This window comes from Loxodonta africana, chromosome 2, assembly GCF_030014295.1.
Source record: "Loxodonta africana isolate mLoxAfr1 chromosome 2, mLoxAfr1.hap2, whole genome shotgun sequence".
Classification (NCBI taxonomy): domain Eukaryota; kingdom Metazoa; phylum Chordata; class Mammalia; order Proboscidea; family Elephantidae; genus Loxodonta; species Loxodonta africana.
The window spans coordinates 66,993,961-67,011,006 of NC_087343.1; the positions used below are offsets into that span (position 1 = coordinate 66,993,961).

Sequence of the window (17,046 nt, forward strand, 5' to 3'; positions counted from 1 at the left end):
ACCGTTCAGTCTGCTGCAGATTAATTACATCCACCTGGTGATGCCATCACATATGCCCCCATATCTTCCTAGCTTTCCTCAGACCAGAGTAGCTAAGAGAAATTTATCTTTCCTGCATTCCTTTTCCCCCTTTATCTCCTCCCTCTGCCTTCTCGCCGTAGCATATGTGTGCGTGCAAGCCTGCCTCATTTTAAGCAATATTTAATGCATCTGCTTTTTACCATGTAATAAAAACATTTTTATTACCTTACTAATTTTCATCTTGCCTTAACCCTTTTTTTAACTTTTTTTTTACATACATTTATTTTTTCATTGCATCCCTTAAACTTAGTTTGGTACTCAGTGGGCCCTCAATACTTTTCATTGAGTTAGGTGCCAGTGATAGCCACCTTCTCAAATCCATAAGTCAGCAATAACATGAGCTGTCTACTAAGAACTGGAGGTTTGGTGACCTTTGTCACCAGATGGTGACCTTCATTTTTCTGAAGAAAATCTGACTTTTGATAACCAGTTGTACCAGTTAGCTAATATTGTTTTGTAATTGGTTCTGAAATTCTACTTGCTCTCATTTCCCTACACATTTGTTCCTTGAACAAAAAATAAGCCTGATTCTCAGAGATAGTTCAAGGTCATTTATTCTCTTAAATCACAAGAGTATTGAAGATGCTGTGCTTGTGATTACTGCATTTTTATGTGGACTAAATGTTGATAGGTTTAGTGCTCTGAGACTTAAGTAAACTGTTGTAATGAAAGGTAGATTGTGGGACAGATGTATTGAAATGGTTAGTGTTGTATTTTAAATAATTATCACAGTGTTGCATTTTTTTGTTTATCCTAATGCCTTTTTTTTTTTTTGAGAGTTTTTCATTTGATTTCTGTAGATTATTCAATATCGTGGGCATTTGCTGGCAAATTATTTTGTGGCAAACCTGCCTTCTAACATAAATACATAGCTTAGTCTGAATTGAATCGAAGGTAGTGGGCTTATTTTTAAACATGATAAAGATTATTTAGAGTACTCTAGCAAGCTTAGGCTAACAACAGCTACAGTTTTTGAAATGGATGGTTTTCATTCAGCATTTCCTATTTATAGCACTTTTCAGTCTTTCACCTGATAACTTGACCTTGTAGAGCATTTTATCAAGAAATTTGAGATTTTAGATCCCCGTAAGATTTGCTCAGTGATCTCAATACTTGGAATCACAGAGGCAATTGAAGCAATAGGCGATACAAGGGAGCAGGTGTTTCTTCTAGATGTTTTAGACACATAACGTTCAAGTTCTTCAGTCACTTTAATAAGTTATACACAGAAACAAATGATATTCAGAAAAACTCAGATACCATATCCAAAGATGACACTTAGATTACAAATAGAAATCTCACCCAGCTTCTCTTCACTGGTTCTTTTATACTTTTATATTTTCTGCATCCCACCTTTAATTGGATCAATGATTGTTGCATAGATTTGGTAATATAGTATATTTTGTCACAGAATGGCCAAACATAAGCATTAATTATATTTCTGAAAAATAAGTGGTAGAATAAAAGGCATTGCTAGGTAGTGACGCTTTTAGGTATCTGGCAGGCTAATGTTTTCTAATTCAGTAACATTGGCGTTCATAGCACATCCCTAAATATCCTATTATAGTTTGTGATATAGTCATTTTACTTTTTTTTTTTTTGTATTTTAGATGAAGATTTACAGAGCAAACTAGTATCTCATTAATCAATTAATACACATATTGTTTTGTGACATTGATTGCCAACCCTATGACATATCAGCACTCTCCCCTTCTCTACCTTGAGTTCCCCATTACCAGCTTTCCTATCCCCTCCTGCCTTCTAGTCCTTGCCTCTGGGGTGGTATGCCACTTTAGTCTGGCTTTGTTTTATGGGCCTGTCTATCTTTGGCTAAAGGGTGAGCCTCAGGAGTGGCTTCATTACTGAGCTATAAGGGTTTTCTAGGGCTATACTCTCAGGATTTCTCCAGTTTCTGTCTGACCAGCAAGTCTGATCTTTTTTGTGCATGTGTGAGTTAGAATTTGTTTTACATTTTTCTCCAGCTCTGTCTGGGACTCTTTATTGTGGTCTCTGTCAGAGCAGTCAGTGATGGTAGCCAGATACCATCTAGTTGTGCTGGACTCAGTCTGGTGAAGGCTGTGGTAGTTGCGGTCTGTTAGTCCACTGGACTAATCTTTCCCTTGTGTCTTTGGTTTTCTTCATTCTCCCTTGCTCTGGATGGGGTGGGACCAGTGGATTATCTTAGATGGCCACTCACAAGCTTTTAAGACCCCAGATGCTACGTACCAAAGTAGAATATAGAACATTTTCTTTATAAACTATATGACTCCAGTTCAGCTAGATGTTCCCTGAGACCATGGTCCCCAGCCCTCAGCTCAGTAATTTGGTCCCTCAGGGAGTGTGGATGTATCTTTAGAGCTTCTATGACCTAACCTTGGACAACTTGTGCTGGCTTCCCCAGTACTGTGTACTGTCTTACCCTTCACCAGAGTTACCATTTATCTGTTGTCTATTTAGTGTTTTTCCATCTCTACCCCTCCCCTCCCCTCCCTTGTAACCATCAAAGATGGTTTCTTTTTGTTTGTAAATTTTTTCATGTGTTTTTCTATTAGTGGTCTTATGCAGTATTTGTCTTTTTGTGATTGATTGACTTACTTCACTCAGCATAATGCACTCTAGATTCGTCCATGTTGTAAGATGCTTCACAGATTCATCATCATTGTTCTTTATTGTAGCACTCCGTTTTGTGTATGCATCATAGTTTATTCATCTGTTGCTGAGCACCTAGGTTGTTTCCATCTTTTTGCTATTGTGAACAATGCTGCAGTGAACATGGGTGTGCAGATGTCTATTTGTGTGACAGCTCTTATTTCTCTAGGATATATTCCTAGGAGTGGGAAGTGCCATATCGTTTTCCAAAATGGTTGTACCATTTCGGATTCCCACCAGTAGTGCATAAGAGTTCCAATATTTGTCATTTTCTGTTTTTTTGATTTGTGCCAGTAATGTCGAGCTGAGATGGTATCTCATTGTAGTTTTGATTTGCATTTCTCAAATGGCTCGTGATCGTGAGCCTTTCCTCATATATCTGTTAGCCCCTTGAATGTCTTCTTTGGTGAAGTGTCTGTTCATTTCCTTTGCCCATTTTTTAATTGAATTATTTGTCTTTTTGTTGTCGATGTGTTGGATTTTCCCATAGATTTTAAAGATCAGACCTTCTTTGGATTTGTCATAGCCAAAATTTTTTTTCCTAGTCTGGAGGTTCTCTTTTTACTCTTGTGGTGAAGTCTTTTGATGAGTGTATTTACTTTTTAGAAGATCCCAGTTATATAGCTTATCTTCTGGTGTTTGTGTATTGTTAGTTATGGTGTGTATCCTGTTAATGCCGTGTATTAGGGCCACTAACGTTGACCCTGTTTTTTCTTCTCTGATCTTTATAGTTTTTGGTTTTGTATTTAGGTCTTTGATCCATTTTGAATTAGTTTTTGCATATGGTGTGAGGCATGGGTCCTGTTTCATTTTTTTGTAGATGGATATTCAGTTTTGCTAGCACCATTTGTTAAAAAGACTGTGTTTTCCCCCATTCAATGGACTTTGGGCCTTTGTGAAAGGTCAGGTGACTGTAGGTGGATGGATTTACATCTGGGTTCTCAACTCTGTTCCATTGGTCAATGTGTATGTCGTTATACCAGTACCAGGATGTTTTGACTACCGTAGCCGTATACTAGCTTCTGAGATCAGGTAGTGCAAGGCCTCCTACTTTCTTCTTCTTCAGCAGTGCTTTACTTATCCAGGACCCCTTTCCTTTCCATATAAAGTTAATGGTTAGTTTTTCTGTTTCTTTAAAGAATGATATTGGTATTTGGATCAGGATTGCATTGTATTTGTAGGTTACTTTGGGCAGAATTGACATTTTTACAACGTTAAGTCTTCCTATCCACAAGCATGCTATGTTTTCCTTTTTATGCCGGTCTCTCTTGGTTTCTTACAGTAGTGTTTTGTAGTTTTCTTTGTATAGATCTTTTACATTCCTAGTTAGATTTATTCCTAAGTATTTTATTTTTTTAGGGGCTATTATAAATGGTATTGTTTTCCTGATTCCTTTTTGTAGATTTCTTTATTGGTGTATAGGAATCCAACTGATTTTTATATGTTTATCTTGTATCTTACTACTGTGCTGAATCTATTAGTTCCAGTAGTTTTCTCGTGGAGTCTTTTGGGTTTTCTATGTATAGCATCATTGTATCCACAAATAGGGACAGTTTACTTCTTTGCTTACGAATTTGAATGCCCTTTATTTCTTTATCTTGCCTTACCACCCTAGCTAGGATTTCCAGCACAATGTTAAATAGCAGTGGTAATAAAGGGTGTCCTTGTCTGTTCCTGTTCTCAACGGGAATGTTTTCAGCCTCTTACCGTTAAGAATGATGTTGGCTGTTGGTTTTGTATAAATGGCCCTTTATTATGTTGAGGAATTTCTTATTGAGTTTTTATCAGGAATGGGTGTTAGACTTTGTTGAATGCCTTTTGTGCATTGGAAACCATGGTGGCATAGTGGTTAACAGCTGCGGCTGCAGACCAAAAGGTCAGCAGTTCGAATCTGCCAGGTGCTCCTTGGAAACCCTATGGGGCAGTTCTACTCTGTCGTTTAGGGTCGCTGTGAGTTGGAATCAACTTGATGGCAGTGGGTATGGTTTTCTGCATCAATTGAGATGATCATGTGGTTCTTGTATTTATGTAGTGGATTATGTTGATTGATTTTCTAATGTTGAACCATCCTTGCATACCTGGTAGCAATCCCATTAGTCATGGTGTATGGGTTTTTTTGGGGGTTTTTTTTTTTTTTTTTAATGCTGAATTCTATTGACTAGAATTTTGTTGAGAATTTTTACATCTATATTCATAAGAGATACTGGTCTGTAATTTTCTTATTTTGTGGTGTCTTTGCCTGGTTTTGGCATTGAGGTTATGCTGACGTCTTAGAATGAATTCAGAAGTATCCCTTCCTTTTCTATGTTCTGAAATAGTTTGATTAGTACTGGTGTAAGCTCTTCTCTGACTGTTTGGTAGAATTCTCCAGTGATGCCATCTGGGCTGGGTCTTTTGTCGTTGTTGTTGTTGGAAGTTTTTTGTTTTTAAATTATCTTTTCAGTCTCTTCTCTTGTTATGGGTCTGTTCAGATTTTCAACATCAGTTTGTGTTAGTTTGGTTAGGGAGTATATTTCTAGAAGTTTGTCCATTTCCTCTAGGTTTTCAAATTTGTTGGAGTGTAGTTTTATAATCATTTTACTTTAATGAGTGTAAGCTGGATGTGAGGAGATCAGCTTCCTATTACTGATTAATTTAGTAATAAATTAAAGGTTTTTTTTTTTTTATGCTAAGTAAGGTAAAGGAGTTACCATTGCTAAAAACTGAATCAGGACAGCCCTTAAATTACTGTCAAAATTGGTTTCTGGAAGAAAATGTTTTCTTAAGACATGAAAAGAGTCATCTCAAACAGCAGTGTATTTTATAAAAGTTACGTGTTATATAAGAATTCTACCATACAAATAGAATATACATTTGCTAAATGTTCATGAAACATTTACAAAAACTGAACTTATTCTAGGGTCACAAAGAAAACCTCAAATTTCCCACAGTAGCAATAGTTTAGATCATATTCTCTGTCCACTGTGCAATAAAAACAGAAAAAAGTGTTGAGAAAACTGTCAGTCACTTAAAAGTTTTTAAAAGTATTTTAAAGAGGAGACTTGCAATTTTGAACTAGGTAACATATGACACAGTAAGATTATTACAAATAAAATATTGGATATAACTCAAAGAAATATAACCTTAAATAATTTAATTGTTAAACAAGAAATAACAAAGATAAACTCATTTCAAGAAGCAAGAAAAAGAAAAAAGTCAACCTTGAGGATATTTATAAACTGTAAGACTTTAATTTAGAAAGTGAATTAAAGGAAAAAAATTACTAAAATTGATGAACAAGCATAAGAATTTTTTTAAAATGTCAACAAAATATAAAAACCTAGCAGTTTAAGTCAAGGAGTGGGAAAGTGACTATAAATACACAATATTAGGAATAAGAAAGTTTACAATATAATTTCAGGGATTGTATGTGCAACTCTAGGTTACTAAAAAGGTTACTAGGTTTTAAAAATCTGGTCAAATGTGCACTTTTCTAGTAAAATATAAATTATAAAAAATTGACTTCGGACTAGGTAGAAAGCATCAATAGACTTATAACCATGGAAGAAATGTTTTAAGATGTCCTCCTTTCAGTTATGTTGCCTGTTTGCTCATTTTGAGTGGTTTTACTGAGTTGAATTTAATTTTAATAAGTAAATCCTTTCAGCAGCACCTTGTCCATCCTTCCTTCCCTCCTTCCTTATTCCCCTCCTTTCTGTTGTACTGTTGAATTTTAAGGAAGAGTTAAATATTATGCTAGTTCAGCTATTTTAGAGCCTAGAAAACTGGAGATCTTTTGATCTATTTTACTCTGTTATTCTAATTCAAATAACAGAACCAACAGGAAAAGAACAAAGTAGAAAAAATAAAATTGTAGATGGTTTTTATTTATAAAAGTACGAAAAAAAAAATACCTATATTGCTATTAGCAAATTTCTGTAGAATTAAATTCAGTTTTTAATCCTGATAAAATTTCTTACTGAAGTAGGAATAAAATGTCTTTAATATGACTTAAAATATCATCTATTTGAAACTAACAACAAACCACTGAATAGTGAATGTTGTAAATGCTATCTTCTGTAATAGATGCCTGGAATCTCAGCTTACTGTAATAGTTTATTTCTTGCTCATATAATGTGCAGAAAGGGAAGGGTAGTGGTGGGTATGCCACCAACGCTTGACTTCTGTCTAGCTGAAGACAGGGAAAGAAAATTGTGCTGGGAAGTAGTACATACCATTTCTGCTCACATCCCCTGTTGGCTAGGAAATATGGTCTATCCATTTGTCCAGGAAGAAGAGTAAAGGGGTTTGGTGAGCAGCTGTCATGTGGAATTTAAAGCCAATGTGATGAAAAGAAAAAAAAAGAATAAATGCATGCAAGTACAGGGTTAAGTATGGGCAAAGAAGAGAAGAAAGCCATTAGCTGTGTAAACGTGATGAACATAATGTCACTGAACTGTACATGTGAAGATTGTAGAAATGGCAAATGTTTTATTACCTAATATTTACCACAATTAGAAAAAACTCATTAGTTGTGGAAATGACCATTTAGGCCAGAAGATTTCAGGAAAATCAACAGATCAGCTACTAAGAGTTTAATTAGGTAGCCAGTTAAACAATAAATATATAAATCTATGTTGCTTTTTATATACCAGCAATAAAACCCAAAAACCCCAGAATAAAAAAAAGCTAGTTAGAAAAAACAGGCTAAATTAAAATCCCTCACGAGTCTGAATCTTATTTACCCTGAGACTTTGAGTTCCTCTGAAACTGTGGACTTAAAAACCAAAATTAGAAGGATATTAAACTTCTAGATTTTGGAGAAGTCACAGAATTGGGAGGGAAAAAAAAAAAAAAATGCCAGCGACACTGCTTAGTATGCACGGGACACAGCAGAACTAACTCCAAAATGCCCCTGTGAGACTGCGGGAGGAAGGAAGCCTCTGTGAGACTGCAGGGGGAAGGAAGCCTGAATGTTCTAGCAAATAAGTAGTGGTTAACGGGGACCAAGTTCGTAGTGTTTATAATTACTAGATTAAGTTTTTTTGTTTTTTTTTTTATTGTGCTCCAGGTGAAAGTTTACAGCTCAAGTTAATTTCTCATACAAAAATTTATATGCATATTGCTATGCAACCCTAGTTGCAATCCCTATAATGTGACAGCACACTCCCCCTTTTCACCCCGGGTTTCCGTGTCCATTCACCCAACTCCTGTCCCTTCCTGCCTTCTCATCTCGCCTCTGGACAGGAGCTGCCCGTTTAGTCTCAAGCATCTACTTGAACTAAGAAGCATACTCTTCATGAGTATTATTTTATATTTTATAGTCCAGTCTAATCTTTGTTTGAAGAGTTGACTTCGGGAATGATTTTAGTTCTAGGTTAACAGAGTGTCCGGAGGCCATGTCTTCTGGGGTTCCTCTAGCCTCAGCCAGACCATTAAGTCTGGTCTTTTTATTTGAATTTGAGGTCTGTAGATTAAGACTTTCTTAATGACGTATGTTTTATTTAGTCTGTTGCCTGTATTTTATCTTAAGGAATGTGAAAATGTCCTTAGAGGTTTTATTGGGCTCATTGGCAATCTCAGTTCTCAAAATATTTTTCCCCCCAATTTTTCTGTAACAGTGGTTTCCACTCTTGTATGTACATCAGGATCACCTGGGGAGCTTTTAAAAATCCTGGTACCGCAGTACAGTTAAATAAGAATCTCTAGGAGTGGGACTTAGACATCAGCGTTTTTAAAGCTCTCTAAGTGATTCCCAGTGTGCTGCTGAGAGTGAGAACCATGTTCTGTGTAAGGGCTTTGGGGGAGATTTGTGGAGGTTCTCTCTCTTCCTTCATCTTTATTGTGAATTTTCAATGAGATCATATGTATGACGGGCCTAGCCTGTGCCTAGCACATGCCCTGCATGTGGTTACAGTTTAGTAAATGTACCAAAATCAGAAGGGCATTGAACTTTTGGATGTTGGAGAATTTTGGCACTTGCAGGGCTCATACTCTTCATTAAGCCAGAGTCAGGACAGTCTGTATCCAACAGATACATGTATTTTAGAAAATGGCAGTTACCTGCACTGAAACAATTAGAGGTCAGAAGAGAAGGGAATTTTAAAATCAACACTTTTGATCATGCTAAGGAATTTTTGAAGACCACATGGTTAAGCATATTGTCTTAGACAAATCTGCCTTTAAAATTTTTGGCTTGTTGCATAGCTAGTGTGTTTATACATAACCTGCCAAGCTCCATAAAAAAAAAAAAAAAGTACATTATTTTCTCACAAAGCTATTCTGCATTTTTTTTAGGGGGGAAAAATTCTAGCAAAATTCCATATCAAATAACTTTACAGTAAGTAATTGCTGAAAAGTTATCATAGGGTATATGGAGGCTTCAGTGAGTAATATGATATGCCACATACCTTGAGGAAAAGGAAAGATCAGCACCACAGAACTCCTGCTGGCTGAAATTGCTGATTCATGCGGTAAAATGATGCAGTGGAAAACTTGTTTCAAGGGATGAAAATCCCAACGACCGAGAAATACACATCCTGATAAGTAGAACCATAGGAGCTAAAATCTTGCATCAACTTTAAAGACTAACTACCTTATAAATTGAAGCATACATAAAAAGACTGTAATTACCAGCAGAGGGACCTGATACACAGTTCAACAGGAACTGTTCTGTCTTTAGAGTATTAATTTTAAAACCAAGGAATACTGAACTACTTGCTCATTAAAATCCAGTGTATGGACTTTTGAAGTGTGTCAGGCTGGTTATATTAACACCTAATTTATCTGGCATTATCCTAGAGTCAGAAATTCTGGGGGTAGTTTTTGCTAGTAACTAATGCTTGTAAAGGTTCCTGATTTTATCTAAGCCATTTTAATGGAAATATGTCCTAAATTATCACATACTTCCTTGGAGGGTGCAGGTGAAAAGGGAGGCATAGAGAAGTAATGGAAAGAGAACAGAACTAGGAATTTGGGTATCTGTATTCTAGTTCTTCGGATGTCATTAACTTGAAAACATACACCTTAAATACCTAGGGACGTCAGTTTTTCTCATCTCCAAAATGAAATTGCCACACTAGCTGCTCTGAAGGTCTTCAGCTGAACTTTGTTTAAGCTAATTGAGATGTCGGGGGGAGCTTTTCCCCACACCCAGTGGCCACAGAAGGATGCTTTTTGAGTCCCTGAGTCCATTTTTTTTAAAGGAACATTTTATTTTTTGAATAGTTTTAGATTTAGAGAAAAGTAACAGAGGTAGTACAGAGAGTTCCCACGTGCCCCTCTACCCAGTTTCCCTGATGTCAGCGTCTTATATTACCATGGTACATTTATGCTAAGAAAACAACATGGATAGACTACTCTTAACTGTAGACTTCATTCAGATTTTACCAGTTTTCCTGTTAATGCTCTTAGTTCCAGGACTTAGTCCAGAACACCGCACATTGCATGTAGCATGGTTCCATTTTTAATAGTTTTCTTTCTCTTCCATTAATGCCACACATTATCAGCTGATCTTTCACATTGTTGTCTTTGTTTCTGCTTGTTTTTAATCTTCTCAAATTTGTGCATTTAAGCAACTCTGAACTAGAAACTAGATTAGACAAGATAATCACACTTGTTAGAAATGTGTGAGCGAAGAATAAGCAATTTCTGATTTTGTAAGGTTCTGCTGTGAATAATCTGTGTGAATTCTGGCACATGGTTGTCACAAAAGCTATTTTTGTTGTTCAAAGACCTTTGGAAATTGCTCAGTCCCCCCTCTCCCTTGCCAGTGTATTCTTGGTGGTTGAGGTTGCCAGATTACTTAGCTCTCTGGAGTGTGACATGTTGCTATGCATGAAGAACGCTGACGAATCATTTACTCAATCCAATTCACATAAGATTTCTTGAAAAGAAGATACTAAGAGCTACTTTTAATGAATGTCTGTCAAATGCCAAAATAGACATTAAACAACAACAACCAAAAAGGACATTACAGTGAATTAAAAGTTGGCTTCTGTATACCATCAGTCCTGTGGAACTACTGTCTTGCTATGATTGGTGTACCCAGGAACTGTGCATCTATGATGATACATTGTGGTAGAAGGGAGAACTTTAGGCAGAATGCTGGATTTGATATAACAGACTTTAGAAATAATATGGAACCACCTTTAGTTGCTCGATGAAAGGGAATACCATACCAGAAAAGGTGAGAAGGTTGAAGATGCTGGAGATGAATATTCATTTCCAAAGAAGCAGGGCTTCAAACCCATTCATTCCAATTCAAACCCCTGCCGAGAAATTTGTTTCTAACAAGTACCCGGGTGGTGCTAATAATGCTAGTTAGGGCCCAATTCTGAGAACCACTAGTAGAACAGCGGTCCTCAAAATTTATTGTACATAAGAATCACCTGGGGATCTTGTTAAGCTGCAGATTCTGATTCAGTATATCTGGGGTAGAAATGCAAATTCTCAGCAGGGGTTTGAACTGGTTTGAAGCCCTGCAAAGAAGGGTAGTGGTTATTTCTTTTTAGATGGGTGGAATTACTTTTCTCTGCATCTTAGGAACACCAGGGGGAAACCCATGACACTCTGATTTCACTATCGAACAGTGGTTCTCAGAGTGGGTTGGAGGAGGGACTGCAGAATCACCGTGGCTTTTAAAAACTATACATGTGGTGCATCCCATTGCTTGGAATGTGTAACCTTCTGAGTCAGGGACAAAGTAAACTGTATATAGTTTGAAACTGATAGGTAACTTTGATCCCTCTACCCCAGCGTACATATAACTTGACAATCATTAGTGTATTGTGAACATACATGTATGGTTTCACAGACACAAACTGAACCCAGAAAATAGTTGGTCTCTTTACTGCAAGGTAAGATCTGGAAAATCATAGGAGTCATTCTAGATAGTTCTATGTGGCAGGAATCTTATGTATTACTACCCCAAATACCATCAAATTGGTAAGCTTATAAAAAAAGTGTATTATTATTCTACCTTTATCATCCTCTTTTACAGAATTGTGTACTTGTCTGTTTCTGGAATATACATATAGTCCTGATAATTGTGTACTTAACACATACTGTGATTGTATAAAATCTAGAAAAATTCAATGGAGTATGGGGGGGTAGCATTAGATAGCTTTCTTTACTAAGAATAACCAAAATATTAACTCTTGAAAAATTTTAAAAACAAATCTATAAGGAACACACTAGATTTTTTGTTTGCCAAATTTTTTTATTTAGATACATTTATATTTGAAAGAATATAAATAAATTGTATTAGTAATTAAAAATCTTTTCATAAAACAATACTGAAACCCAGATGGCTTCCATGGTGAATTTATGAAGCATTTAAAGAATTAATATCAGTAGTCCCCAAACTCTTCCAGAAAATAGAGGAGGGTAGAACACTTCCCAACTCATTATATGGTGCTGGTATGACCCTAATACCAGAACCAGACAAATGTTATTAACAGAAAGAGAGACTAGAGACCAATATGGCTCATAAATATAGATTAATAAATCCCCAACACAATACTAGCAAACCAAATCCAACAACATATGCATCATGACCAAGTGGAGTGTATCCCAGGAATACAAGGCTAGTTTAGCATCTGCAAATCAATTCATGTTACATATTAATAGGATAAAGGACAAAACCACATGATCGTCTTAATATAGAAGCAGATATAAAAAGCATTTGACAAAATCTAATACCCATTCATGATTAAAAACAAACAGAACAAAACTTGGAACACAAGGGAACTTCCTTACGCTGGCACTTACAAAAAACCTACAGCAAACATCCTACTTAATGGTGAAAGACAGAATGCTTTCTCCCTAAGATTGAGAACAAGGAAGCAGGTCTGCTCTTGCCTCTTAATAGTCAACATAGTGAGGTTCTAGCCAGTGTAGTCAGGCAAGAAAATGAAATAAAAAGCACCCAAACTGGAAAAGGAGAAGTAAAACTGTCTTTATTCATAGATGACACGGTCCTCTTTATAGAAAATCCTAAGAAACTCACACACACACAAAACCTGTTAGAACTGATAAACAACTACAGTAAGGTTGCTGAGTATAAAATCAGTATAAAAAGTATCTGGAAAAAGGAAAGGGAATTAGATACTTCTACAAATGATTAATTGGGACAAAACATTCCTAAGTATTCCTGTCAGAACTAGAATGGAAATTGGGGTAGGTGTGATATGATTTAGTTGTTAAATGCAATTTTGAGGTAGATGGACGTAACATCAAAGTCACACAGAGTCATTTGGGGGCATGTATAATGAGGTGACTCTAGGAATCTGACCTCCACAACTCCCAATTTGGTGATGGGGTGTGCACTCAGGAGGCATGACAAGGCAGGAGGTCAGCTTATGTTGTTCTCTCCTGTTCCAAGTTCCAGAATCAGGTACCTCTGATGTCCCAAGGAGTTGGTAGGTGACATTGCCATAGGTGATTCCACAAGTTACGTGAAAATACTTTTTACTGAACTTTTTATGTAGAGGTAATTGTAGATTCACATGTAGTTGTAAAAAATAATAGAGAACCTATAGGGTACCCTTTGTACAGTTTCCTTCAATGATGATCTTTCTGTTTTTTTTTTTTTTTTTACTTTAAATCAGATAATTTAAATCAGGTGGATGGTATTTACGTAAAGGTAATAGTTTTTTGAAAAGGCTATCAGTGATTGACTTCTCATTGTCTCTTAATTATGGTGACTGTAGGCACTATTGGAAACCCTGGTGGCATAGTGGTTAAGAGTTTGGCTGCTAACCAAAAGGTTGGCAGTTCAAATCCATCGGACACTCCTGGGAAACCCTATGGGGGATTTCTGCTCAGTCCTACAGGGCCGCTATGAGTCAAAATCTACTTAACAGCAGTGGGTTTAGTTTGGTTTTGTTTTTGGTTATAGGCACTACCACATTCAAGAGTCGGAATCGACTCGAAGGCAGTGGGAGTTATGGGTACATTCAAGAAATGGTATTTGAGTTTTTAGTGGAAGCACAGTATTGGTTCTGCACTAGTGAATCATTTACTCAATCTGTTTCACATAATATTTCTTGAAAAGAAGATACAAATATCTACTTATAATGAGTGTCTGCCATATGCCAAAATAGACATTTATTTGTAAACAGGTGTGTTTTTGGCTAGAAAATGTGCTTTTAAAAAAAAAAAAATACCCTTTAAGGTATGCAGTTGGAGATGCTGTATCTGCCTTCTTCCTTCTCTCCTCCAGAACTCTCCTTCCAAAAGAGATTATTGCTTTTAATCTTTTCATGATTGCTTAGTTTCCTCCATTGTTTGATATAACACTGTTATTGTGTTATGCAGTCCTGGTGGGTTCTACTATGTTAATACTTTTCCTTTTAATTTATCTATTGGAAACTAAGGCATGGAAGTGTGGTAACTGTTAACTGTTCACAGTTTCTTATAGCAAATTGAAACAAAGCATTTAAACCACACTCTGAAGCTTTATTTAGTTAGACTGACTTGCTGAACACCAATTTCAAGCTCAGCTGCTTTTCATTCATATTGAGCAGATAGTTTTAGTTACAGATAATTTTAAATTCATTTGCATGATGTTTCAACAAAGTCTGCATCTATTTTAGTAAGAAGTCTATTTGGTAGTAATTAAAATAATATTGAACATTATTGCATGTTGCTTTAAGAGAACAAATAAAATGTCCATCATCAAGTTCGATGCGTTTTCTAGAATGGTATCTTCAGACTTGTGGTTGCAGACCTTCATGTGTACAGTTCTTCATATTCTTTCTCCTACCCATCTTCTAGGGAAATGAGTATTGAAATTGTCCTTGCCTTGGATTTATCATGTAGCTTGGAATGGTCACATATTGGGTTTCGCATATTTCAAATTCACAGCATCTGTGTCCCTGCCTTTCAGTTACATTGTCCATCTGTAATCATTATTTTAAAACGTGTCTGTATCACTCCGACTGCAGAGGTGATTCAGCTGCTTCGTCTACTTAGCACAAAATTGATCATCACTAAGAAAGATTTCTGTGCAGACAGAAACTCATGCACTTAAAATAAAGCCTTGCTAGATGTTCAGCTTATTCATAATGAGAGAAATGCAGCTTAAAGCAATGTGTTGTTTTTCAGTTGTTACATTTTGAAGTATTTTAAACATAATAATACCAATGGTAACAACAATGTGGGAAGCCAGAAGCTCTCATACCTTTTAAATTGGCATACACCATGGGAAAAAAACTTGATAGCAGTCCCAAGGGCATCACGGAGTTGCCACATCGCTGAGTGTCTGAGCTCCCTAGCAGTAGCCCTAGACAACTGTGTCTGAGTGCTCCTCAGCATGTTATATTCCTGGCGGAGTGCTTTCTACCAGGATTTGAGGCTTTAAATGGATGAGCCCTCAGCTCTTGAGAAATTGGGCTAATGGTAGCAACTTAGGTTCAGAGGACCTTAGAGAGCTGAGGTTAAACTAACTGAATGAAATTTTTTTTTTTTTACGAACTTTTCCACCATGAGACTATTTTAGGATCCTTTGTAAGAAGGGAGGCAAGAGCAGTTTTGTTATTGCAGAAGGGATTACAAAGAATTTCAGTAAGTCCCATGAGAATGATGTGTTTTGCTGTCTTTGACCCATTTTGGCTTCTCCCTGTGTCCCACAGCTGGCCCTGAAGGACCCCGTGCACACGGTGTCACTGCAGCAGTTCATCTACGAGAAGCTCAAGGCACAGCAGGAGTTACTGGGAGAACAAGGCTTCCAGTCCCTCATGGAAACAGTGGACACAGAGATCGTCACCGAGCTACAGGAGTTTTTGCAGGGATTCTAAGAGCACATGACGGAATTGTGACTGCCTCTCCTTTCTGAAACAAGCCGAATAACCCAGCCTGCCATCTGTACATGAGAGCCTGCTGAGATGATGGAGAAATCACTTGTGTTCGAAAATAAACAAAGACCATACATTTTTTTTACTACAAAATTCAAGAAATAAATGTAAAATGCCACATAACTAAAATCGCAAACCGATTCCTCAAAAGAATTTAATTTTATATTTATGAGGGGCCCTGCGTTTGCTAGAGATACGTTTGATGACAGTAGCTGCTTAGTTTCCTGTTAAGAGAAGAAACTGTTTATCTTTTAATCATGTACTCTTAACACTTGAGAAGATGAATGTTAATGTCAGAGATTTTTGCAACCAAAACTAGTTACATTTGGCTGCCTTTTCCTTTTTTTAAGCTAATGAAACTATAGGTTTGAAAAATGGCAAAGCTGTTCAGATGATGCAGTTAAAGAAATTTGTGCACCAGGCAAAAATATATAAATAGTGAGAAGTACACATTACTAGGATTATCTTGCAAGGGAGTTGTTTTCATCAGACCTAGAAAACATGTTTTATCAGACAAGTGCTTTTAATTTTCATTATAGTAATTTGATATGGGAATTAGGGTTTTTTTCTGGTTCCTTTTTCAGTAACTACATTTAGTCTTTAAGTGCATATTGTAAGGCCTGCAAAAGTGAACCTGTGGTACTGCAGTCTCAGGTGGGAGACCTCTGGTCATGGTTTGGTCCTAGTGACTTTGTTACTCTTGAAGGTCAGCAGCCCTGTGAGCACCGAGAAGAGCCAGGCAGCCTGCCACCTGACTGTGCTGTGACATGACTGTGACAGGCTGCTCTGTACTCTCCTGGCTCAGGTTCATTCATGTGCCAGGGCCTCCATGGCATGGCTGGACCTCAGAGGACCCAGCAGCAGCTCCCAGATTGGGGCTGAACTTAAAAGGCAGAAACATGCCAGGTTCATCAGGGCACCAACACAGACGCGACTAGTCTTCCTTCCGTATTCCTCCAACACACAGTACCAAAAAGGGGGAAGAGGAGAAAATGAAGCCTTACTTTGTTTTACTTGCCATTTGTTGTAAGGAACCTTTGAAGCATTTTTTAGGAAATATTCAAAAGCCAGGTTGCAAAATGTCTAATCTTTCGATAGAAAGTTGGGTACAGTATGTAACACTGCGGGAAACCCACTGCCCCTTTGTAAGCTGTGGAACCCAAAATGTATGAAAATATATGATGTTTTCAGCAAGAGAAAGAAAATATGGTCTCAATTAAATTTTCCGAAGATACCTCACGTTTGAATGAGATTTGTCTGGTTATTTTTTCTTGCCCCACAAAAATGAGTTCATAAAAATTTCACAGTGACTTTTAAAGGGAAGTGTTATTTCATACTCTGGCTTTAGCTCTGTGCTAGTAGGTGGCAGTGCTACATGTAGCAACATCTAGTTATCCTTTTAGTTTATCTTTCCATTTAGAGACTAAAAGGTTCTTTAATAGGATGTTTTGATACCACTATTATTCAGTCTTCAAGACTG

General features: G+C 36.9%; 1 protein-coding gene across 1 annotated transcript in view; it reads left to right on the plus strand.

Annotated features, from left to right (window-relative positions):
- Positions 1–16,805, plus strand: part of IPO11 (importin 11) — a 244,545-nt gene extending 227,740 nt beyond the window's left edge. The window contains exon 30 of the mRNA XM_010588166.3: positions 15,345–16,805. Coding sequence (XP_010586468.1) covers positions 15,345–15,509 — 165 coding nt within the window. The 3' untranslated portion in view covers positions 15,510–16,805. The remainder of the gene's footprint in view (positions 1–15,344) is intronic.
- Positions 16,806–17,046: the final 241 nt, after the last annotated feature.